The sequence below is a fragment of the Melanostigma gelatinosum genome, assembly GCF_949748355.1.
Source record: "Melanostigma gelatinosum genome assembly, chromosome: 11".
In the NCBI taxonomy this organism is placed as follows: Eukaryota; Metazoa; Chordata; class Actinopteri; order Perciformes; family Zoarcidae; genus Melanostigma; species Melanostigma gelatinosum.
In genome coordinates this window covers 2,987,729-3,013,189 of record NC_136644.1, presented here as the reverse complement: position 1 = coordinate 3,013,189, position 25,461 = coordinate 2,987,729, and the positions used below count along the sequence as shown (strand labels likewise).

General features: G+C 44.7%; 5 protein-coding genes across 5 annotated transcripts; 2 read left to right on the top strand and 3 right to left on the bottom strand.

The window, feature by feature from the left end:
* Positions 1 to 271: 271 nt before the first annotated feature.
* Positions 272 to 2,392, bottom strand: LOC306784323 (claudin-4-like). The gene is made up of 2 exons (XM_079278244.1): positions 2,287 to 2,392; positions 272 to 2,051 (listed from the first exon to the last, which is right to left on the bottom strand). Exon 2 carries the CDS (start codon positions 1,825 to 1,827, stop codon positions 1,159 to 1,161), a length of 669 nt encoding a protein of 222 aa, XP_079134370.1. The 5' UTR covers positions 1,828 to 2,051; positions 2,287 to 2,392; the 3' UTR covers positions 272 to 1,158.
* A 1,060-nt stretch (positions 2,393 to 3,452) lies between these two features.
* Positions 3,453 to 6,196, top strand: LOC306784552 (GTPase IMAP family member 4-like; the record flags this gene model as incomplete). The annotated part of the gene is made up of 3 exons (XM_079278586.1): positions 3,453 to 3,459; positions 3,590 to 4,229; positions 6,130 to 6,196. The coding sequence occupies 3 exons, from the start codon at positions 3,453 to 3,455 to the stop codon at positions 6,194 to 6,196; spliced, it is 714 nt and encodes a 237-aa protein (XP_079134712.1).
* A 368-nt stretch (positions 6,197 to 6,564) lies between these two features.
* On the bottom strand, positions 6,565 to 9,678 carry LOC306784447 (GTPase IMAP family member 9-like). The gene is made up of 3 exons (XM_079278440.1): positions 9,566 to 9,678; positions 9,296 to 9,367; positions 6,565 to 8,138 (listed from the first exon to the last, which is right to left on the bottom strand). Exons 1-3 carry the CDS (start codon positions 9,672 to 9,674, stop codon positions 7,207 to 7,209), a joined length of 1,113 nt encoding a protein of 370 aa, XP_079134566.1. The 5' UTR covers positions 9,675 to 9,678; the 3' UTR covers positions 6,565 to 7,206.
* Positions 9,679 to 12,771: 3,093 nt separating this feature from the next.
* Positions 12,772 to 14,098, bottom strand: rasd2b (RASD family member 2b; the record flags this gene model as incomplete). The annotated part of the gene is made up of 2 exons (XM_079278110.1): positions 12,772 to 13,295; positions 13,489 to 14,098. The coding sequence occupies 2 exons, from the start codon at positions 14,096 to 14,098 to the stop codon at positions 12,772 to 12,774; spliced, it is 1,134 nt and encodes a 377-aa protein (XP_079134236.1).
* Positions 14,099 to 14,948: 850 nt separating this feature from the next.
* mycbpap (mycbp associated protein) lies at positions 14,949 to 24,578 on the top strand (the record flags this gene model as incomplete). Its single annotated transcript, XM_079278585.1, has 19 exons — positions 14,949 to 14,994; positions 16,018 to 16,070; positions 16,160 to 16,325; positions 16,483 to 16,580; positions 16,738 to 16,921; positions 17,127 to 17,242; positions 17,399 to 17,549; positions 17,844 to 17,962; positions 19,544 to 19,668; positions 20,129 to 20,237; positions 20,578 to 20,770; positions 20,888 to 21,075; positions 21,209 to 21,355; positions 21,760 to 21,858; positions 22,056 to 22,183; positions 22,317 to 22,444; positions 22,522 to 22,631; positions 23,879 to 24,043; positions 24,480 to 24,578. 19 exons carry the CDS (start codon positions 14,949 to 14,951, stop codon positions 24,576 to 24,578), a joined length of 2,424 nt encoding a protein of 807 aa, XP_079134711.1.
* Positions 24,579 to 25,461: the final 883 nt, after the last annotated feature.

The following is a 25,461-nucleotide window of genomic DNA, read 5'->3' as shown; positions in this document are numbered from 1 at the left end:
GTGGTTGAATATTGGTTTGGATGATTCAAATGGGGTCGAGTCGTTGTCAATTTAAATAAACATGTGCTTTGGAGTGAGTGTGCAGGCGCTGGAACCACTTTTCCCAACCTCAGAAAACAAGATGGCAGCAAACATATCTCTCTGGTAATACACGTGATAACTTGAAGAAGACGGGAATAATCCTGTGTTTCACAGTCCTTGAAAACATGACGGAGCTTAAAGTATAATTAAAAACAGTTGTAGTAGAATGCAAACACTATTTATTGTGCATAAGTGGTTATAAATCATACAAACAATACAAACAACTAAAGATGGAAGATGAAATGTCACACTTATGTATTGAATGCTGTATATCATATGATGTTATTAAGTTAACTGCGGTAAACGCTGGATGAAACATTATAAGACTTTCTACATCTGTAGACGTAAGACTCTCCAGACACAATGGTGAGCATGAGTACACGACACGCACAAAATCAGAGAACACAAGGGCAACTATTAAAACACACACAAAACTACTACTTCTGGAAATAATAATTCTGAAATATGAATAACTTTTTCTGATATGAAGGCAAATGAAAAAGCTGTACAATGTAGACAATAGGCTGTTTGAACTGATATCAATAAAAGGGTGCAGTGGAAACACAGTCAAAAATAAATACAAACAAGAATAAAGAAATAAAGGAAAAATGAAATGTGATGGGTCAATTTGCTGAATTCCCCGAATACTTCATCAACTATCAACATTCATAGAAAGTAAATAAACAAGCATCGCTCTGACTGCCCACACACGGTCAGTGAACACAGCAGCATATACAGATATGCCATGTACACTGGCCTTCTGTACACAGACCGCCCACACACACACACACACATACACACACAAGCAGAGGCAGACTGGAATTTAAGAAATGCAAGTCACACACATTAGTCAACTTTTAAACATTTAAAACCTCCCACAATTCATGTCAAATCCCACTCTGGCAGAAAGCTAATGAATGATGTAACTTCTATTAGAAACCCATTAGTATCTTCATTTAATCATGTGATAAATGTAAAATAAGTCCACATTTGTAAGATAGTAAACACAATATCGGCTGATGTTCTCTAATAGATGGTGACTTTGAAGTTTGACCACACATGTCCATTAAAATCATCTCATACAAAAGATTTGTCCTGTTGCTTCGCCTCCCCTGCCGCCCCTGTCAGTGGGTTGTCCTTCGCTGCTCCGCCGAAAACAGGCAGTGCTCTTGCTCCTGGTGGAGAGGAGCCCAGGCGGAGCAGAGAGCCCCCCACCAGGAGCAGCACGCTGGCCCCCCAGCCCAAGTAGAGCGCCGGCCCCAGCTCTCTCTTGAAAGGCGCTGCGACAGTCGGATCGTAGAAGTCCCTGATGATCGCATGGGCAGTCCAGCAGATGGGTATCGAGAAGGCCAAGCCAGCCACGAGGAAGAGCAGCCCTGCTATCCTGGCCAGCCGAGCCTTGGAGGCCTGGTTACCGTCCCCCATGCAGTGAGTACACTTGGCCCCTGCCACCCCGAGCATGAGGGCCAGGAGGCAGAGGAGCAGGGCGAGAACAGTGACGCTCCGGGCGGCCTGGGTAGACGTGGGCAGTGCCAGGGTGGAGTCGTAGGTCTTGCACTGGATATGGCCTGTGGTCTGAGACAGGCAGTTCATCCACAGTCCCTCCCACAACACCTGGGCGATCACCAGCTCTCCACCCACGAAGGCGGACACACGCCACAGAGGAGCCGCGCACACCAACGCTCCGCCCACCCAACCCAGCACAGCCAACACCAAGCCCAGCAGCTGAAGACCTGTGGATGCCATGGCCGGTGAAGAAGCTCCTCTCTCGCTCTCAATGGAAGAAAAATTGAAAAATCTCTCTGATGTTTCTCTTGTTTTTCTCAGGAGGAGGTTGCTGAGCTCTCAGTAGATGAAAGTCAAAGCTTCCCACGGTATATTCTCAGTCATTCAGTGAGACGTCCAAGGATTGTGAGAGCTTGAGATGAGTCTCCTTCTTCTCCTCAGTGTCCTTTCTGGAGCAGCACCCACTGTTAAGACGACAGTTTTCAACAAATTTACAATAAAAGAAGCACATTTTAAATGAACTAATTGAATAATTTTTGATCTGAGCCAATGATGCATGTTGTTTTTTGTCACCAGTGCAATACAACAGCAATGTAAATAAGAATAAGTGCATTAAACTTGCTCCAGCTTGTTTTATTTGGTTCAATCAATTCACAAATTTCCTCACATTGCAGTTAAATAAAGCTCTATAAAACATACCTTTAAATCACTAATCAAGCAACCAGATGTCCGCAGATGGCGCGTAGATGATCCTCGGCGTGTTCCTCGGTGGTATAGTCGCGTGATGTGAGTAGTTGGTGTCTTTCTTCTGTTATGACTGGCCAGCTTGTCTCCTTGGATCTCATACACAGGGGTGTGGGAGGGCAGCAGTGTGTAATACTGCATACTAAACACACACACACACACACTGCTAGTTATGCAGAAAATGACAGCACAAGGACACTTTGTTACAGACATTGTTGATTGCTACCATCTTGTCGTTTCTTGCCGTTTGAGGGCAACATAAGGAGCCGAGGAGGTGAAAGCTGACTGGAGCCGGATGCATTAGGATGTCATATTATACTGTAGATTGTAACTTTGTTGGGTGAAAAAATTGACTATTTTAGTGAGGTTAGTGAAGACACAGCGTGCAGGTCAATCAAAAAGTTGACTCACTAGATGGCGTTAGAGAAACTGCCACGTTTCCTACACTGGCTCCGACGCCCCCTCGCTTCAGGCGGTTGTGCTCTTTGTTTGGGTCGTGCTCTTTGCACAAAGAGGCGTGCTGATAATAAGCTGCCGGAGTTTGGAATCAAAGTGCATGCTGACGGGCCAACCTTGTTGAATACTGTGTTGGTTTTCGCTGACCCCCAAGGGGCAACACGCAGTTAATATAAGTTTAATTCTGTTCCAATGTATTGTCTTTGTCTCATTCATGCATTTGCTTACTGTATAGTGTCGCATATAGAGGGGCGGCAAACACATTTCATTGAGCAAACCTTGAGCCTTGATTATCAAGGCACAGGATGTAGAACAGTGTAAGAAGTTTACATCCAAACGATTTCAATAATGTTTTGATCCCCATGTTTTTCAAAGTTTTAGTTTCGTTTTCCAGGAAACCACGAGGTGGAGAGGGAGAAAGAGAGAGAGAGGCAGGGAGAGAGAGAGAGAGAGAGAGAGAGAGAGAGAGAGAGAGAGAGAGAGAGAGAGAGAGAGAGAGAGAGAGAGGGAGGGAGGGGAGGGATTACTGGCAAACATAATTACAGACCTTTTGTGATCTGGAAGGAAAGGTTCAGAAACGACAGACAGTGTTAGTGGTTCAAAGTCAGCTTTGACTTGTGTTTTCCTGATATTTCTTCATCTACAATAAGATGGGTTTAACCTCAATGGAAGGTGAGTGTCTTTACTTGTGTGTAGGAATATACTGTATTCAGGCTTTTTGCACTTCTTATGTGAGCTGACCTAAAAGCTCCCAGAAGTTCAGATAAAGTGTCTTTCTGTCTTTCTGTCTTTGTGTCCACAGACTGCAGCTCTCCAGTTGTCAGTGATCTGAGGATTGTCCTGCTGGGGAAGACTGGATCAGGAAAGAGTGCAACAGGGAACACCATCCTGGGAAGAAGAGCTTTCACCTCAGAGATTTCTCCTTCTTCTGTGACAAAGACATGTGAGAAAGAAAGTGGCCACTATGATGAAAGAACTGTGAGTGTGGTCGACACCCCGGGAGTCTTTGACACGGCGCTTAAAGAAGACCAGTGGAAAAGAGAAATAGAGAACTGTATCACGCTGTCTGACCCAGGACCCCATATGTTCCTGCTAGTGATCAGACTGGATGTACGCTTTACTGAAGAGGAGAAGAATGCCATCAAGTGGATCAAAGACAACTTTGGTGAGGAAGTCTCCAACTACTCTCTGGTGCTCTTCACGAGGGGAGACATGCTCAAGGAGGAGTCCATTGAGGATTATATAGACAAAAGTGCTGAACTCCAGGAGTTAATCAAGAGCTATAGAGGAAGGTACACTGTGTTTGACAACACATGCAGGAGAAATCGCACTCAGGTGGCTGATCTGTTTGAAAAGATAGACGAGATAGTGCGCTTAAATGGTGACCATTACACCAGAGCCATGTACGAAGAGGCCCAGAGAAAGAAGAGTTCGAAGGAATGGTGGAACAGATGCGCAGGCTATATGAACTCTCTCTCTCTCTCTCTCTCTCTCTCTCTCTCTCTCTCTCTCTCTCTCTCTCTCTCTATATATATATATATATAGCTGCAGACTTAAACAGACAACAATATCCAAACAGACTACGGCACGTGTCCAGTGGCCAAAGCCTGTCCGTTCTCCCTGAGTCGGGAGGGAAACTCAACCGAGGAAGAATGATGCAGACTCCGGAGTCGGGAGGGAAACTCAACCTACTCACGGCTGGAAACGGTCCGGGATGAAAACAAGGGAAGCCGACCGGTGAACTCCGTGGTACTACTCGGATCGGCCTCTGCGCACAGGTGAATTCCCGGGGATCGACTCTGCGCGGCAGGAGTGCTGCAGACAGCCAGAAAGGTTAGAAATCACTTGTCATGAAAACACTGATCACCGGAATTCCCCACAGCTGAGCCTGGGGAGAGGGGCGTGGTTGGAGATGGAACTCGGGGGTGGAAACTATAGGCTGACACAAAAACAAAACATAAGCACATGGCCTTCAACCAACAACACTGACAGGGGGAAAAACAGAGGAGCACACACTAGGCCAGACCGAGATCCTAACAGTGCTTCAAAAGGTTTCGTTTGTTTTTGTACCAAATTCTTTATTACATGAAGATCTCAGTTGTGAAAGTAAAAATTCCACACTCAAAACAACGACGCTTTCAACGAACTTGATTTCCACATGATTAAAATGCTTTCTTTAAGCATAAAACAATTATGTTGATCCAACTTAAAGTACTTGAGTAGGATCAACTTAATTTATTAGGGTTGGTTCAACGCATTTACTTGGGTTGTGTCCAACTCAATTTAATAGGGTTGGTTTGACTAATTCTACATGAGTAAAAAATTCAATAGTCAATTAAGTTGGACCAACCCAAATTAATTAATTGAATCCGGCCCAACTAAAATAGGTTGGACTAACCCTAATAAATTACGTTGATATTTTTGCTTAATGAAAGCATTTTAATCGTGTGGAAATTCTTTCCATGATTTTATTAAGTTCGTTGAAAGCGTCGTTTTTTTGAGTGCAGAGCTGCACACTGTTGCCTGTTTGGCATTAAGAGCAAGCACTTATACTCTCAGTATGTCTGCATGGTTGCATCCCATACGGATAAATGTGAAACTATGTTCTTTGCTAATTTATCTGATCACATTTGACTTCTTTTTTTTTTTTCCCCACTGTGATTGTTGACCAAATGTAAATCTAAGTTTTGCGTTTCATTCTAATACTGAATTGTACAATAACATTGACACTGAACCTTAATCTTTGAACTTTGAGATGTTCAGTTGCAGTGCGTTTCATGCATTTACTGTAAACGCTTGTCAAATCCAGTGACCACTCCAGGCATGAAGGGCATTCATTGTTTGGCGTGAATGTCTCTCCTATAACGTGTTTTATTTAATAAGCATGAAGGCAACAGCTCCAGCTGATGTACAGGTGTTAATGTGATGTAATGAACATCAAATCATCACAAATGGGAAATACTGCATGTCACAAAATGTAAATGTTGTGCTACATTTATGCTTTTATTCAAATGGAAGTACAGTATTGAATATCTTTCACCTCAATATCCAATTTGAGTCTTTGAAAACATGACCCACGTCTGCCCTCTACTGGACAAAGCAGTAAACCTGATTTCCTTTAGATAAAACGCCACACAGAGAGGAGGTTGCCTTTCTCGGGTTAAACTCTTGATTTGATGCAAATCTGAATTATTTTTAAATATGTAATAAAAAAACACGACTTAACTTGTACAAAGAGAACTAGCATTTAAAAGGTAAAATATACTCTGATCAATATGTGGTTGACTCAGACTCATCATTTCAAAGCCTTTTTGCTCATTGTGTTGTCGATGTTGTGTGCAGGTGGCTGGCCGGGATGTGCTGGCAGCAGAGTGAGGGGTTTGCTATGTTCACAATGCCTCCTCAGTGAAATGGGATCGGCCAGCGGACGTTTACCATTGTCTCTGGTTTCCTTTCGGGAAGTGAGCTAGTAGTGTTACTAATAATAAAGCAAGGCCATCACAGGTTAAATAAGGAACAGCAGGAAATCTGCATCAATATTCGATTTGAGCAATTATCACAAGTTATGAAAGTATAAACTGTGCAACATTCTAACATTTATTTGGAATCTCATCATCACGATGTGGCTTTCATGTATAGTCTCCAAACAATGAATGAGTGAAACCACAAAAAGAAAAGGCATTTCATACCGTTTGTTTACTGTCAGCATTAAAATCACATCTGTTATTGCAATGTTGCGTCAAAACTTTATAATTTCGGAAGCAGAATGCAGGAAAGGCCAAAACAACACCATTCACTGATGAGCTGTAAACAGTAATGTGTGCAACACTCCCACTGTATATTAAGGGTCACATGCAGGTGTCCTGGTCACGTTGTTATACTGGAACAGTTGCTTTGGCTTTGCATCTTATTTCCTTCATTCAGTGTGTTCAAAGCTCTGCCTTCACCTCCGGTTCCCTCGGCCTCTCTGCGCTGCCTCTCTCTCGGCTCAGGAGCAGCATTGACGGGGGAGTTGGAGAGAGAAGCAGCAGAAGCAACAAAGACTTGCAGCGCCTGTGACCCAAAACTGACAAAAGCCTCGGCATGTTGTACACATCGGACCACGGGGACGTGGTCTGGAAATCAAAACAGTGTTTCCCTCCGGCACCATAACCGTTGTTTTAGGCTTCAGCTCAACCTGTTGTGTCAACGTGGTAAACTGTGTTCACTGTTTCCTTGTTTAATCAGCTTCCTGTTTCTACTTTAAGCTGTATTTTCCACCACACCCCCCCCCCCCTCTCTCATACTCAAATGTTACATCACTAACTTCCTAAACAATGGACATTGGGCAAACAATGGAGATTCATTGAGATGGTTTCTTGCATTGTTGAGACAATGATTTGGTTCTGACCACATACTGCAGGTGTCCTGGTCACGTTGTTATACTGGAACAGTTGCTTTGGCTTTGCATCTTATTTCCTTCCATAAGCAAAAGGCAGCTAAACCACACAGCACCCCCAAGAGGAGCACCGGAGCTCCTAGAGCCAAAGCCACCGTGGTGTTGGCTCCCACGGCTACAACCACCCCGGCTACCACCAGCAAGGCAGCAGCAGCCGAGGCCACACGTATATTCTTTCTCTTCACCCTTTTCTCCTTGTTTCTCTCTTTCTCTTTCTCTTCCCTCTCTGCATCCCACATTTTCTTCTCCTCCTCTTTCTTCTCTTCCTCCTCTTGTTTCTTCCGCTCCTCCTCCTCTCTCAGCTTCCTCTGGGCTTTCTCATACAGCTCATTGGTGTAGTGCTTCCCCCCGTTATCCTGTACCATTTCCTTGATCATGTCGATCAGCTCTTTGACCTGTACGCGGTCCTCTGCGTCGTTGTTGTTGAAGGCGTGGTACCTGCGTCCAAATGTAATCGAGAGTCTCCGCAGCTCCTTGCACTCCTTCAGAGCATTGTCAGCTTTGGCCTGGTCTTTGCACGTAAACAGCATGATAGTGTACATGGAGGCGTCGTCTCCGAAGTTGTCCTGGATCCACTTCACAGCGTTCCTTTCCTCCTCGGTGAACCGTACCCCGAGCCTGATCACCAGCAGGAAGGCGTGAGGGCCGGGCACCGACATCTTGACGCACTCCTCGATTCTGGTTTTTAATTCTTCCTCTGTGATGCCTGTATCAAACAGACCTGGAGTGTCGATCACCTGGACTGCAGTCCCGTCCACTTCCCCGTTCTGCGTCTCACAGTGTTGGGTCACAGACACGGGGCTCGGGTCCTCTTTGAAGGCGGCTCTTCCAAGGATGGTGTTTCCTGACGCACTCTTGCCTGACCCAGTCTTGCCCACCAGGACTATCCTCAACCCTCCGGACAAATGCAGAGCTGTAACAGCAGAAGCACAATGAATGCAGAGCACAACTCAGAAGTGGATCCTTTCTTTCTTTTTCTAGTCAGCAGTGAGTGTTTTGAATCACTTGCTAAGTTTGAATGGTGGATCTCCCTCTTGTATAACTTGCGATATCTTTTTAGCTGATTTCTTGAAAAGGCAACCTGTTGAGTTATTTTTTTGTATTGTGTACAAGCAGCACAACTTATCGACAGTTGGTGGCAGTAATGTGCAAGAAGTAAAGCCTGTGTGCCAACAAAGGCAAAAAGAATGCTTCAAGCAGGCAAACATGGTGGTGAACCACAGATGCAGAGACAACAGCCAGCCAGCAAATAAGGTTGATTGTTGATTATCAAGGAGGTAAAACTTAAAAAGACATCTTAATGTCTGTGACGTCATCCCAATGTTACGTCTATGTGTTGAGTGTGACGGGGCCAGCAGGAGAAACACTTAACTCCGTGCGCTTGGCTGAGTGATTTTTGTTCAAATGTCTGGCCGCCATCCTGCAGTTCAGTGATTCAGATATTAAAACACATGTATGAAGTAAATATTGCATAATTAAAAAATATTGTAAAAATCAGCAGTGCAAGTGTTTGAGAAGTGAGGAATTCAAGTGTACACACATTGTGTATTTGGTGAGAGACACTGAAGAGACACGAAGAGCATTCAACCAGTTACCGCCTGGGAAAGATTTGCAGGACAACAGGAACCAAACTATGTTAACAAATGATTAATTACAATTAAAACTGCATACATGCACTTGTGTTTTATTGTAGTGGAAGAAAACATGTGTTAATGACCACTGAAAACGCCACTCTTCTTATGTGGTGCAGAAAGTTGATAATTAACTAATAAGCGATTAAGTCTGCAGTTACAGATGTAAGGAACTTAATTAAAGACAGTTTTTAATAAAGGTTTGTGCACTTTTCCGATAAGCCGTCAAAACAGAAAAGCTCCAAAGATTGAGCGAGTTAGAGAAGAATAAACAAACAAAAGGATGTTTTACAACCATGCAACCCCAAATGTGTTACTGATCAAAAAGCATGAATAGTCCTTGTATTTACGTTCATGAAGCCATTAGTAATGGTCTCTGTAAAGGGTTCCACTGTGAGAAGGTGGTAAAGAGATATAGAGAGACAATGAATGAACATACCGTCAAAGTTATTCAGACCACACCCATCCGACCGAGGTAGAGTTTTCTGTTTATTTTCTCGCAGTGGTATTGCTGTGATATGAAATAAAACCACAGAGACACACAAAGAAATACACGATGAGCCAATGACATCATTATCAAGGTCTACGTTTTCACGATGTCCCTCTTGTGCCCTTTCCAGCGTCACAGTGTCACAGCAAGTGTCACATCTTACAGAAATCAAAAGATCACCTGTTTTATTTTAAACACAAGTCAGATAGGTTGTCTTACCTTCAGCCATGACTTCAGATTGATATTTTCCAGTTCCCTCGTGGCCAAATGCGTTGTTCCAGGCCCGAGTTGTGAACTCAGACAAGCTCTGTGGCTTCACTTTTGACATTAGTGTTCTGGGAAACTTCTGGAAGCCTGGCCTTTGCTCAGGGGGCTTCCTATTTCCTTGTATTGTCTTTAGTTTACATCTGAAAATGTGCATCCACAGCTCTGTGAATCGGTCTGTGTGTGGGCATGGCTGCTACGTGTACCACAACAGGAGGAGAGCATTCAAGCTCTTTAATTGATGAACATTCTTAGTATAACCACATTACCTTTTAACCTTTAAAAAGAGTTCTGCCTATATCTGCCATCACTAATACAGATGTGTATTTATCCGTCTTCAATCCAGATGTTTCTAATGTGGGTTGTATTTGGTGTCCTGAGGGAGTCAGTAAAGATGGAAAATTAAATCAGAGATGAAAGCCAGGAGAAGTGAAGTGAATTTCAGACTTTGTTGTAAAACGTTTTTAGCTCACACAATCCCACACAAAGCATGCATTTCAAGAGTTAACAGGATCTATTTCCTGTTAACTTCCTCTTCTCTGATCCTCTCTTCCTTCTTTCTTTGCTCTTCCTCCTCCCTCTTTTTCCACTCTTCCTCGAGTTTCTCCTGGTACACCTCATTGGTGCTGAACAGGCTAAACCAGCAGAGCTTTATAATAGAGACCAACACCTGGTGGCAGGTGTGTGTTTGTGTGTGTGTGTGCTTGTTCCACCATTATCATTTAAATTCTCTGTCACTTGCGTGACAAGCCACCGGCCTGCATTCATCTTTATCTCCGTGGCATGATCTCGCCCCAGCTGCTGTGAACTAGTGACTGATTGAACTGTTGACAAGCACTACTCTCCGTACACTCGGTGCAGACACGCTCACACTCCCACCTCATGTTTGAAGTCATAGAAACGTTGGTGATGACATTAGTAGTGGATGTGCTGATCTACTTGTGTGCATCAGGAGACCCAAATTCATATAGGCTTTTTCCTTATTTTTTTTTATTTTTATTTTTATTATTAAGACAATACATAGACATAACAACAAGAGGATGACAAGAACAGTGGGATAAAAGCCAGCAAATATCATATAGTCAGTGTGTATGTGTGCGTGTGTGTGTGTGTGTGTGTGTGTGTGTGTGTGTGTGTGTGTGAGAATATCCTTGAGCCTTTTGAGATGGAGGGAAAAAATTATATAAATAAATAAAACACAACAAACCAAAAAAAAATGAAAAAATTAAAAACAGGTAAGTATGTGTGCATATGGATGTTCATGTATGCATGTACATGGGTTTCAATACTGGACAGAAAGAAAGAGAGAGAGAGAGAGAGAGAGAGAGAGAGAGAGAGAGAGAGAGAGAGAGAGAGAGAGAGAGAGAGAGAGAGAGAGAGAGAGAGAGAGAGAGAGAGAGAGAGAGAGAGAGAGAGAGAGAGAGAGCATCCCAAAACACACTGAAGCACGGCGCATTCCAGCCTAACGGAGAGGAGAGGTAGCCAATCGGAGAGCAGAGGCGGGTGACCGACAGCTGCCACAGCCAATCAGAGTGCCTCTGAGCGGAACAAAACCATTTGGCTTTCCGCTTCTCCGACGGAATGTGCAGGGAGCACCGACGGACTGATGTGTTCCTGTGAAGACCGTAAAGCGGTTAAAATGACCGATTTCCTTTCTACGATTAAGATTAAATACAAATCAGAGAGTGTTATTTATTACGTTCTTTTTTTTAACCCCATATGTGCTTGTGTGAGAGAAAGTACTTCCAAATAAAGGAGCACAGTAGAAGTTAAATACATTCCTCAACTGCTGTATTTAAGTACAATGAAGAGCTTTTTGTCTGTTAAGTATTTTCATTCCACTTTGTACTTTGATTTCTACTCCACTGTATATATTGAGCGATAGATACACTTACTCTGCCAACGTGTTTCTGTGTGATCAGCGTTTGAGTTTTCTTGTTTAAAATCAAAATGAAATGTCTCTGAGCCTCGGGATCATGTGAGGTCTCAGTAAAGCACTCGTGGTCTGAATATAAACTCACAAGCAGTGGCCATGGAAACGCTCTACTGTACTTCCAGCGAAGGACCTTCAAGTGCAGAACAAAACAAACATCCACTTTATTCACAACTACTGCCTTTGTTACTAACACCAAGCTATTCAAATGTGGTCACGAACATTATGCAATGCAACGTTGTAACTGTTATTCACTCATTCCATATAGTTGGAGTTGCATCCAGTTGTTATGTCTTGATGCAAATCTTCACTTTGGAAGATGAGATGTAGGCTGAGCAGACCAACACTTCTCCCTCCAGACCGTTACAGAGGCTTCTTCAGCTGCACAAAATCAAGAGTGAGCTGACATTCATCGGCCGTGAAGGTCCACTTGTTGACAGGCATTAAACGCCCACTGAGTGACAGGCCTATCTGAGATGTCATTTATAGAGTCCTTTAGGATCGGGAGGTAACTCGTGATATCCAAATGTAAACCTCGGCTGTAATCTGATTGTTCACGATGTGTGGGATTCAGGCTGTGGACATCTGGCAATCCTCACTGAAGGTTAACACGCAAACACAAACGCACCCGCACACACACACACACACACACACACACACACACACACACACACACACACACACACACACACACACACACACACACACACACACACACACACACACACACACACAGGGAGATAAAAAGAAGAGTGGGCGAGAGAAGGAATATGAAGGTTATGCAATAGTCATAGCAATAATGAAGTTCTGACTCAACATCCTCCCACATTCTCCTTCACAGTTAAAAGCACATAAACACACACACTGAGCTAGATGGATAGATAGATAGACAGACAGACAGACAGACAGACAGACAGACAGACAGACAGACAGACAGACAGACAGACAGACAGATAGATAGATAGATAGATAGATAGATAGATAGATAGATAGATAGATAGATAGATAGATAGATAGATAGATAGATAGATAGATAGATAGATAGATACTCAGCTTCTTGTGTAAATAAGCAAGCCATTATGATATAAAAAATATTTGTATTTGAAAAGATCATCTCGAGTGCATTGAATTAGACAATGATGCGGCATTATAGTGTACATCAACATGAACATCAGTGCTTTCTTCCTTATTTTATCTGCTCTGTAACACTTTGTCTCATAATTGTCTCTCATTGAATCCAACATTTTCCCAGCGCTTTACCCGGCTCTCTTGCAGTATGTGATCCAATAACTTGTCGGAGATCCGTGCTAAAACTCGGCCGACGGGCCAGTGGGTACAGGGCACCGCAGGCTTCATATCGCCCCGGCACACGGCCTGTCCGCATTGCCTGGTAGGAACGGAGGGAGAGCTTGCGATGCTGAGACGGGCCAGTTTCAGTCGGAAGCCCGCCTAGCATTGCCAAAGTGTCGAAGACTTTCTCTAAATTCGTGCTTTCCTTTGCAGATGTTTCAAAATAGGCACAGTTGTCACCGAGGACTTGGAGCACCTCCGACTTGGATATTCCTCTCTCAGTCTTCAGGATATCCACCTTGTTGGCGCAGACCACCAGGGGAACCTGCGGCTGTGCGCACTGCTCTGGCACAGAGGATTTGGTGAGCTTGGATTTTGCGGCAAGAATCTCCGATCGCAGGGCGCACACCTCGTCGAAAGAGCTCCGGTCATCTAGACTGAATACGAGGAGAAAAATGTCTCCTGCAAAGAATAAATTAAATCAATTATTTTTCTCTAATAGTTGACATTTTTATCAACGCATTATTCGAGAGAGAATAGCATTTACGCACACATCTATTGATCAATTGCAACGATTCTTCTGTTTTGAAAACGTAAAAAAACTGACAAGCATTGTAAGTTCCTGCAGGGCAGACATTACTGAGCCAATACGCACCAGTGAGGATAGACAGCCGCCTCTTGGCTGGGAAATCCCTTTCCCTGGACGCGTCCAGGACGTCTATTTGGTATGTCTCTCCGCGGACACGAAACAGTTTCCTCAGGAAATCCTCAGAGGTGGGACTGTAGTCCTCCACAAATCCGTCCCTAAGGTATCTTCTCAGGATGGAGGTCTTGCCGACCCGTGGCGCACCGAGAACTACGATGCGCTTACAGTTCTGAGGCTTGGTCGGTGCTTGCTCTTGGTCAATATGGCGCTGCCGGGTTTGCCCGCGGAGAGCCAGAGCTGCCAGATGATCAAGTGGGGATCTCTTGCATGTATGGCTGCTGTTGGCTGTGGACAGTTGCCTTATGGTTACATCTGAGCGCGCCTTCTTTTCCTTTTTCCACTGAGACGAGGCCACTTTAAGTATCCCCAATCCTATTTTTATTCCCGATGAAGTCAGATGCTGCGACGCGTTTTTGTAAGTCAGTAAGACACTGGAGGACCCGGCGCACTGGCCGTCCATATTACCTCGAAACTGGGGACCATCAGTGGAACTGCTGATCTGGTGCGCAACAGGGGTGGAGGTGGTCTGTGTTCCGGTGGAGACGCTGCCTCTCTCCATCGTTTTAATACGATGAATACGCAACAAAGTGGGCAGAATCTGGGATCTGACTTTTCATAGGCACACTCAAGCTTGTCTCCGGCGCTGTGGCTGATGTCAGTTGTCTTTATATGGGCCATCCTCAACCCCGTGATTCATCCGCGTCATGGTGATTGACAGAGAGGTGTTCCTCTGGCGAACACCGTGTGTTGACAAAACATGATGCGGGCTATACATGAGCATAGACATATAGGCTGTACATGACTTACCCGTGGATGCTTGTGAAAAGTCAAATATGATTCTATATATGCAATTTCCTAAATTATTGTCTTTATTATGTTAAAACTATTATTTCTACTATAGGTTATTACTTAAAGTACATTTGTTTGACTTTGTTATATAGGCGTCCCATCCTCGCATACATAAAGAAGAAACATTTCGTTCAGTAGTTTTATTTAGATGTTATTAACCATTTATAAACTCTATTTGTGCCTTGCTTCTGTTCTGTCTTCTCTTTTTTTCATACAATAGCAGACCTATTTATTGTGCTTCCTTTTTTGGATCTGTAAATTGTTTTGGTTTTCGTATTGCTCATGAAAAGAAAGAAAGAAAGAAAGAAAGAAAGAAAGAAAGAAAGAAAGAAAGAAAGAAAGAAAGAAAGAAAGAAAGAAAGAAAGAAAGAAAGAAAGAAAGAAAGAAAGAAAGAAAGAAAGAAAGAAAGAAAGAAAGAAAGGCTCTCTCATTGTCCTGTGACTCCGAGGCATCCGTTGCCACGGTTACCATGACACACTGGGGCCAGGCGCGTGCTAGCACTGCTAGCACTGCTAGCTAACTAGCTAACTCGCGCTACGTTAGTTGACAGTTACAACAAATGAGCCGCGGCGAGTCACCGGAGAAGACGTTCCGACGTTACGCAGGTCAGCTACAGCTACAGCTCTCGGTGTCTCTCTCTGTCCGTGTGTTCCGGTCTGAAGATAAGTTAGCGTGCATTGTAATAAGCCACTCTGTGACATCTCCAGCACTGATGACAAAGATTGTCTTACGGGTCGTTACCCCGCATGTGTGTATGAAACGTTACCTATTTTTAGGCAGTTGGAAGAAGTAACGTTACTCACCTAACGTTAGCTGTTAGGTCTGAGTAACGTTACTTAATAAAGTAACAATACCACAGTGTAAACATAGCCTAGCCTGCTTGTTACAAGTACAAGTAATGTACTGAGTTGCATTCCATCACTTTTTATAGAGTTATAGTGGAAAGCAAATGTGGATTTGATGCCTTGAAAGTCAGGAAGAAATACATAAGATCTTAACCAAAAAAGTAGGTCAGTATCATGAGCTTTTGATAGATTCATTTGCAAAGACTTATCAGAGCGATGCAGCAACTTCTTTCCTCGAGGGCCAAGGGCGTCTCTAAGAGCAAATCAAAGTGCTCATCTGAATAATATGAGTCTGTGACGTGGAGGAAGCGAGGCACCTCACTTACTGAAGGAAAGGGATCAATCATTGTTTCTGAGAGAGCCCTTTATTGAACTCACAGATGTGGACTGGTGTTGCATGTGTTACACACACACCCACACACACACTTCTTATCCCCTTTTGAATTTCCCCAAGATCTCCAATTAGGTAGATAAAGTTGAACTGAATTGCATAACCATGTCAGTATACCAGGTCAATCTCTTTGTATTTGTATGTGTGTGTGTGTGTGTGTGTGTTGTGAGCACTGATGTACTTTGCACACAAGGAGGTAGAAACTCTTTCCACTTTTCAAAATGTTATAATTCGGGGATCGCTAAAAGCACCATGAATCCACGTGATCTGTGTGTGCAGCGATTCCAGAGATACTTTGAAGTATTGTGGCGCTCGGTTTGACAGAACATGAAGCATCAATCAAGCACACACAAACTGTTGTCATTTGATAATAACGCTCTCCTCTCTTCCAGAGCACAAGAAGCTAAAAGCCCAGGCTCTTGACATTCACCCAGACCTCAGTAAAGTAAGCCCACTTCATCCATGCACGTTATTTACAATTAGTTGGACAATGTCTTTGTTCCCCAAATAAAATACAAATGTTTTGGTGTTCAGATTCATAAACCAAAGCCGCCCAAGGGTCGTCAAAAACCAGCGCTCATGGCTTGTGTGCGTAGAACACAGCCAGCGGATGAAGTCAGAGATGCTGTGCGGGGGCCGGTGGCTCATCCAGTGAATCTGGACCCTTCCTCTCAACTTCTGGACTACACAGGTTGGTCGAATTCCTTTGCCCTCATGGACAATCACACACTGTACAGTAGCCTATTCAAATATTTCCTGTAGATAAAAAAGAGATGTTATCCGAGTCATAATATGCATCCATGTGACTAAAATTGCAGTTTTTTTCTGTCCTATTCTTTTCTTTTCATGATCGGAAGGGCTTCGGTTTGATGACCAAGGGATGCTTCTTCCACACAGCATCCTGGGTAGTTTAGAGGATTTCAGACGTTATCTGGAGGCCAAAGGGGAGACGGAGGTAAAGTCAGAAAACATACCTGGATGACGTGAAAGTTGTTTTTACATACAGCTTTCCAGATCTGTCAACCAAAAAAAGCTGACAAAACTGACAAATGCATTTGAAATATGTTGACTGTGCTGCGTCAGTCACCTCCGGTTCCTTCTCCACCATCCAGCTGGTGAAGCGCATCCCAAAGTCCAGTAGATACGATCCATTCGAGGACCCAGGGAGGCGTCACCCTGAGGCTGTGGAGAGTGGGCATGGGATCCCTTCAGGCCACAGGAACGTTCAGTGTAATGCCCTGCAGCATTGGGATGCACACATGACGCAGCGCAGGCAGCAGCAGGACATCTTATCTGGTGAGCTGATGAGAGAATACAGCATCATTACAGCCTTAAATGCATTGTTAAAGACTTCTCCCTGATTCAGGAATTTCTAAACTAACAAATCTCAAACATGTATAATCTAACATGAGGTTTCTTCTTTTAAGCTAATTAAAGAGCAAGATATATATAAATATATGTATCTCATTCATCTTCATCTTCTCTTTTCAACTCTTTCCAGACTTGCTCGACAGGCCGGTCGTAAACTTACTGATGAACCAAGCAAACCACTTCAGAGAAACTCAGCAGAAGAAGGAGGTTCTGAACCGAGTCACGCCACTCATCCACTCTGGATATGTATGACACGTATTTGCTTTCTCTGGTCTTCTGTGTCTTGACTCATCCGTCAGAATCACATCTCATATTTGTTATATTTCTACAAAACGATGACATCATTTGACCCGTTGCTTCTTCACTAGTGTGGCGTCCTCACTGGTGCTTTCTCTGTCTTAGGGTCACCGTGTGGGCAGTGAGTTTTGGAGTCTGCCCCAGCGTTACGGAGACGAAACGAGTGGCATCGCAGCCACTCTGACTCAGACCGAGCAGGGCAGACGGGAGCCTGTCACACACGTAGGACAACCGAGCAGCATACGGCAGGAATCAGGTACGCATAGACACCTACGCTGTGTCCCAATTGTTCCCCTCTGCCTTGTTCTGTTTCTTCTGTGCGTTCACCTGAAGCCCAGTGGCTTTAATTAAAAAAAGGTTACTCTGTGAAGTCCACTTTCCTCATCAATTAGACATCTTTGATAACCACAGTTTGCATGAAGGGCAACACCAAAACATCTTGAAATGAGCTCAGGAAAGACCAACAAACAAAACAATAAAAGAGCCTCCTTTTTGGGTACTTTGAACTGAGAGTAACTGTATTCTCTCTGGGAAATGTTTCATCCTCCAGGAATATCTTGCGCTGAGACTCTGCGTCTACCCTCTCGGACTTGGGACCAGAGTGCATACCTGCAGCACCAGTGTCAGGAGCTCGGAGAGGTTCTCGGGGCCACGGACGCCAAACAGCCGGTAACGCAACATACAAACTATAACACTGAACAGGTTGAAAAGGTCAAAGGTTTTCAACTAGAGCGAGAACAATATATAGGCCGAGCCAATTGCACACACATCGGCGTTCATGTTGGCCGATAAGTAACTAAAATTTGCAGTGGAGCATTTTCTTTTCCTCAAAATGCACACATTCAAACTAACATGCCAATGTAAGAAAAACAGACAGAAATAAATACATTGTAGACATAGAAATAATACAAATGAAAACCATTCAGTAAATAGATTATGAAAAGAAAAAGGGAATCTCTAAGGTACAAATTCTAATTGTATGATTACATACTTGGTTCACAGGCAATGCAATGTTTTTATGTACAGTTCAAATCTAAAACGGGGTCTTTGGCTTGTAAACTTATACTTGCATATATACAATTTGCTGAGAATAATAAGTAGATTGATGACAAATGCCCATTGCGATAACTGCGACATATAATGTATGTTTGAGAACAGCAGAGATTACTTTCAGTTTTACTTTTTCAAATGTAAAATGTCCCACTCACGCAAATCTATGAATCAGAACTTTATCAGGCAAACGTTTGATCCCAGATTTAAGTATGATCATAATTATATTGAGATATAAGTAAATGTAGAAACATGTAAAAGCTGGAAGTGTTCACTAGCTTTGCGTACTCTGCTGATTGTCTGATGTGAATGTATGATGCCTCCAGCGTACCATCTGGAGTAATGATCTAACCGGAAAGTTGTGGCGCCGCCACTATCCAAATCCCATATGATTCACATTACACTTTATTTTTGTTCTTTCTAACAATGTACAATAACCTAATTTCACGGAGCTCATTCAGCACAGATCTAGATATTTAGCTTGAACACAAACAACTGCATGATTGGACCACTCCTTGTCTCCGGACAGCCGTCTGAAGCTGCTCACACCCACAGGACACTCTGTCTCTGGAGCTGCTTGCTGCTGCTGATCGGTCTTCACGTCTTCACAAACAGCCTGTGATTATCCAGCCTTGGGCACGCTGCTCTAGGTTTTCTGTACAAGGAACAGGACATGGGAAAGGCAGACAAGCACACGCACACGCACGGCCACACAAATGAACACGCAGGCACACGGCCATAAACCTGTTTACACACTGTTGTGCCAATATGTGGTGATGTATTTCATAACCTGCTAAATGTACATTCAGTACACACTTGCATAATGAGATCAATGAGGCCCTCCCACATCAGGTACAGTTATGAAATCTGGAGCATGTCCAGTCATAGAGTAGCACGTTTGAGATCTGTGGGGTGACAGAAAAGACAATAATCTTGCCTCACTGCTCGCTATGCAGCACACACACACACACACACCAACACACACACACACACACACACACACACACACACATAGTGTAATTTAATTGAGCCAACTGGACAGTGTGTTCCACAACACCTCGTCCTGTCACGTTGAAGGTTTCATCCGACACCTCATCTTCTCCTGACTTACTTTTCAATAACAGGAATCAGAATGTTGAATGGACACACAAAGCTGCCCACCTCGTTCACAACCGCCACTCTGTGTCACTTCGATTACAGGAAATCAGTGGACTGGAGGTTATCGGCTCCAGCAAGCCACTGACTTATGTCTCGGTGTGTCGTGGTTCCCTCCTGGAGAAGGAGGAAGAGGAGACGGAGCATGAGAAGATGAAGAAGGAGAACCTGTAAGCTGTGATTTACTGATTTCAAAGGCACTAAAAAAACTCAATGAGTGAATCCACGAGCCATTAACTCAATGTTGCATTCATTAAGTTGGGATATGCCATGTGACCATGTTGTTTATCGGGTATTTCAGGAAAAGATATGTGGATATACTTTCCATTAATGTCCTCAATGTTGTAATGTTACATGTACTTCAAGCTCATGCTGTGAAAATTGTCTCTGTCGTCACACTTTGTCGCCTGGTTGAGAGCAGCTTCCTGATGCCAAGCTTGGAAATTTCAATTTGGACAAGAAACGCTTGAATGCATCTCATGGCATCTCACGGCTCTCCTTTCGGGAGGTGGGCAGTCAGTCGTGGGCTGAGTCTGTTGAAGGATCCTACCCCTGAACCGGGACATAGCTGATGACTGACTGACTCAATCACTGTTTGTGCTACTTCTGCTGTCTCATTGTCTTCCACAGTGACCCACTGGCACCGTTTGATGATGTTCGGTCAGATGCTCTGCTCGTTCCAGCCTTAAGATTCTGTGGTCAGCTTGCTAGCTGGACAGGAAACTCTGCGACTAACCAGGTACCCAACGATCTTTACAAAGAAGGTTGGTCGGCGTGTATGAATTTTAAATCATGACAATGTTCAACAGAGTCTCCTTCCTATTTAAGATGTCTCCTCATTCTTACAAATCATTCGCCTGATGATGGGTCAAGCACCGAAACGTCGCAAATAAATGTACTTTTGCGAGTTAAACTGTGCAGGATTTAGTTTGCATCTTTTGATCTGTTGGTCCCTCTCTTTCATCTCATGCGCGGATCTCATGTTCTTCTGGTGTTGTTTGCTTTCCTGCGTTTGACACTTGAGATCCGTCTTGCTTTGATTTGCGTCACCCTCTCTCTCTCCTTCACTCTTTGATCAGGGAGAAGTAGGAATCAGTGGCAGATTGATCTTTCAGGCCCTGACTGGAGAAACAGCCTCTTCCCAATTGGAGCTGCACAATGAGGGCAGCACAGCCGTCTTCTACAGCTGGGAGCAGCTTCCCGTGACACACAGCTTTCCTAACCTGCGATCACGAACAAAGAGTCTGCACTTCTACTTCAACTCCTCCTCTGGTACATTACCAGACACCTGCTGCCTCACCTCACTTCATAAGCCCATCACACTGTATCTTTCAACCAGCACAGCAACGCGCCATCCTGCTTTAAATGTTTGCTTCCCCTCCCATCCAGGCGTGATCCGTCCCGGCGTCACCCAGCGGGTTGAGATCATGTTTAAGTCCGAGAGGCCGGGCATCCAAACTGAACTGTGGCAGCTCAACACACACCCTTTGCTGCTGCAAGGAGCCTCCATGCAGGTCACATTGAGGGGAGTGGCTCTGTACCAGGACAGAACCGCAGCCCAGAAGCTTTTCATAGAGGTTGTGTACAATTGAATTGTGTGTCTGAAAGTGAGACAGAAAAGAAAAACGCATGGACAGATGGAACTAAGGCTCCCATGACCAGAAACCCATTCTTTTGTTGTCTGTGTTTCTGTTGTGTGTGCACGAGCAGACAAAGCTGGAAGAGAGAGTGACAGAAGAAATGTGTCTGTCGATCGTGAACGAGGTGCTTCTGGGGGTTCACACCCCAGAGAGACCGAGCTCTCCGGCAGAACTCTATGTCACTGAAGAGCAAGAGTTTTTAAGCAAGAACCCCGAGGTAATGTCCTGAAAGCATCTCACACGTCTCTGAGTGATCAGTGGGGTTTTTGTGGTGTCCTTGCCTACAGAGAAAGATCCTGTCAAACTTACATTCCAAATTCATGTCTCACTGATGAACATGTTTCTTTGTACAGAGTGTTTGTGTTCAGTGTTAGTCGCACCACCTCATTCAATGTGAGAGGATGACCCGCGAATGGGCCCATTCACAGTGTTGCTCTTTTTGACATTTTACTAGTTACAGCTGCCCCCTTCCCCACCTGGATTTGATCCACAATTCCATTGTTGCCGTCATCATGTACGGTAGCATATTGACTCATGATAGACAATAACGGGAGGATAACTATCAGTGAGGATTATCATCCTGGAGCGTGACAGTAATAACGGCTCTGTACATTGTTGTAGTTGCCGTATCTTCATCAGCCAGTGGAGGAGCTGAAGAGGCTGTGGCAAGAAGTGCATCCGGAACGCACCTGGGACTTCTCTGTCCATACGCTCCGACAGGTATACACATTATGTGATGTCACGGTGCGTGATAAAACGTGGTCAGTGCACAAAATATGAATTCAAGAAGCAGTTCATTTAGCAGGTTGATCCACAGGCCTCTTTGAATGCACTGCACACCCCTCTGTAGGATGTTACACCATGATGATGCTTTAAAAACACAACATATTTGTCCATTTATTTCTTCTCTACTGAAGGCTGTGCTGTCTCTGCGTGAGCAAGAGTCAGCGCAGGAGAGGAGGCTGGCCCAGCTCAACTCCCTGCTTCTGCAGCTTTCTGAACCTTCTCAACTGAATCACCTCTGGCTAACAGCAGCAGCTATAGGGTGAGGCATGAACACACCAGTGTCTCATTTAGCATCTCTGTCATGGCATCTTGGTATGATGTGATATGAGTTCATGATCCACACTTGATGTGGTAAGCCTGCAGGTTATTGTAGTGTGTGGTGCCCCCTGCAGGCAGCAGCTGTGGAGGAAACTGCTTGACACGATGGCTGCTGAGGCCGTGATGCTCAGAAACCTGCAGGGCCTCCCACAGAAAGACACGTGGATCGATAAAAAGGAGGAAGCCCCGATCGCTGATGCTGGTGAGACTCACGGACTTTCAATCAGACATATATTGGTGACGATTCATCATGCTTACTGCTGTGTCATTACATCGCAGATGTGGCCGATAACAAAGATGGGAAGCGTGAGAAGAAGGGAGGAGCAGCTGAGGGGAGGAGTAGGGCGAGCGCCACAGTTAAAGATGACAACACTGAAAAACCAGTGCAGGTGAGGGGAGAGAAGGCGTCAGTGTCTGTGTAGATGACTCACCTTTGTTAATACAGTGACGGGCTATTTAAAAATGTTTTGCCACTGAGTGGCAGCAGACTCTAAAGTGTTTACGAGCATGAATGAAGCGCTGCTTCACAACTTCAAACAAGCTGCTAGTTCGTCATTCATTCATCTGCCATTCAACAAGACAGCGCTTGATGTCTCGTTACTATGGACCGCCTCCTCACTACCCGGCTTCTCACACAGGCATATACCTACAGCTGTATCTTCTGCTGGCTAGTTTTCTGAAACATTGTGTTGTGTGTCATGTGTGATTGTCTGCTTGGTTGAATTTATAGGAAGAGCTCCTGCGTCACCAAATACAACTGTGTAACCATTTGTGTAATAATACTTTTGAGTGTTTTTTGACTAATTCACGCTTCTGTATGCACAGTTGTGGGCGCATGTGTGTGTGTGTGTGTGGCTAACCATCTGATATGCAGGGGTTAACGAGTCATTCCACATTCAGTCCTCCCACTAAGTGTAGGAAGCTAATCCTCTCCATCCAGTGTTTTGTCCCCAGAGAAGTCATCATATTATAGTCTCTGAGCGATGGAATACGGTCGTGTCCATTCATGTTTTTTGTTGTGTGACTGATTCAGATAATGAGCAAAAGCTTTCCCTGAGTTCCCAACCATCTGAATACAGATGATTGTTTCCCTGCACCCATCCTCATCCCGTCCGATTCACGAATCTGAATTGAAGCAAATGTCATCGTGCACGCCGGGATTGAGAGCCTTAACGGGGATGCTGACTGTGTTGCGTCCCGGTGGCTCAGTTGGTCGTCACATAAACGACGTGTTTACGTGACGACGTCTCTCTCCTAATGTCTCCATTGACAGCCATCATGGTCAAAATAGAAAGACGTGATATTACATTTAGAAAGAGACGCAGTCGTGTCTGTGCGTGTGTGTTTTGCTCTCCTCTGTGTGATGGTTGAGTCATAGTAAGGTACTCACAGGGAACCATGGTAACAGGACACTGTGAAAATGTGCACCTGCTCTCCAACTGTGCATCCAGGCTGTGAGTTAATAGCACCTATAGACCAGTCCAAGCCATCTGTGGTGCACGTATACACACAGCTACACCTCAAACAGCACATAACATCCAATAAACACTGTGAGACATCATTTTTCATGACATAAGATGCACACAACCACTTAGTGTGCTCAGTAAAGTCTGTCTTCTATCTGTCCGTCCTCCAGGACAGCAAAAAGAAGGGGAGAAGAAGGGAGGACGTGGGGAAACGCAGTAGGGAAAAGCTAGGAAAGGAAACGACCTCGCTGACTGATGTCCTCCAAGGCAGCGTCAGTCCACAACCTCCAAGTGCAGTGGCGGAGGACGTTTACACGAGGCTCCTGCACAAAAAGGCAAGTCTTTTAATCAGCGTAGTTTTTATTTGAAAGGGGCTCTCACGATAGTTCGGCGTACTCGTCACGAGGAATACTCAACCTGTGGCAACAGATGTGTAATATCTGCTTTGACTCTGGAGAAGATTTCTAAAGTTTGGGGAAAGTTATCCTGATGATGTCATCAATGTCATCTCAGGCCGGGCTCGAGACTCAGAATAGACATTTAAGAGACACGTCTGATGAAAGACACTGTCCGGCTGCATGCAATGTAGGATTCTTTGTTGTGGTTGATCCATAGAGATTAAAAGTCATGATGTCTCTGCCTCTTCTTCTTTAATTTGACCACTGCTGTCTCTCGTGAGTCCCCCAACTTTATACGAACCACTAAATCACTCCTTCTAAAGGTATTCCACAGTACATATAATACATTCATCGATATTTATCGACCTGACAGGTTTATGGACTGATGGAAGACCTGGTGGACAACCTGTGTGACCTGATGGACAAGCTCAACGAGGACGATGAACAGGACTCGCACACTATTACCATGTGAGAGAGGCAGGCACAGGAGCCCACTGAATATAGACAAATGTAAATACAACGTGTCACGGAGGATTCCCAAATCCCTGTTCTGTACCCTCTTTTCTTGTGAAATCAATAAACTGATTATTCTTCTGCCACCGTGGATGTGCAGTGATATTCATGATGTGTCAGTCACACTGTCACACTCGCATCAGCGGGCGATAGTAGGTTAACAGTACCGCTGACTCTGCAAACGAAGCGCGCCCCTGCCTCTCTTTTACGCTCACCGTTGTGATCGTGCATGCTCTCTGCGTGCGTTGGCCTGCCGGTGCCGTATGCGTGTGTGGATGAGGCTGCCCGAGTGAGAGAGAGGGAGCGAGCGAGCCGTGTGCTGTGGCTTATCTTCGTCCTATGCGGATTTCACCACTGCCTGCCCGAGCGGCTCGCATCCATCCAGGGTGTAGGCCGGGGGTTCAGACGCCGACATTCCCATTGAAGGGAACACTCTGTTCGGCTCCTCTCTCGCGTTTTGCCGGATAAAGGAGCGGAGGGGAGAATCGTGGTTGCCCTGCTTTGCTGATCCCAGCGGAGGGGGATATATTACCGGGACTAGGGGAGGAGACAGCGGAGAGGCGAGGATGCTCAGCGGACAAGGCGAGAGATGAGCAATGGGCAAGGTAAGCGGCACGTTGAGACGACCAGGGGGTCAGTTCCCTGGCTTTGTCTTGTGCCAATGACTCTCAATATAACTGGGTATATTTAACGTTAGGACATGCAGACACAGTGTATGTGGGAGCTGTGTTTCCGACACGTAACGCAACTGTAGTGGCAGCTGGCCTTGCACATGAATCTGTGCCACACATGGCAGCTCGCGCAGGGAATCCACCGCAAGAGTGTGTGTGTGTGTGTGTGTG

Bases quoted from the DNA above. Each gene is read 5' to 3' on its own strand.
- LOC306784323 (XM_079278244.1), bottom strand. From the start codon at position 1,827: ATGGCATCCACAGGTCTTCAGCTGCTGGGCTTGGTGTTGGCTGTGCTG.
- LOC306784447 (XM_079278440.1), bottom strand. From the start codon at position 9,674: ATGTCAAAAGTGAAGCCACAGAGCTTGTCTGAGTTCACAACTCGGGCC. The intron at 9,368-9,565 runs GTAAGACAACCT...TTCATATCACAG, and splicing joins ATCTGAAGTCATGGCTGAAG to CAATACCACTGCGAGAAAAT. The intron at 8,139-9,295 runs GTATGTTCATTC...CTGCTGTTACAG, and splicing joins TGGTCTGAATAACTTTGACG to CTCTGCATTTGTCCGGAGGG.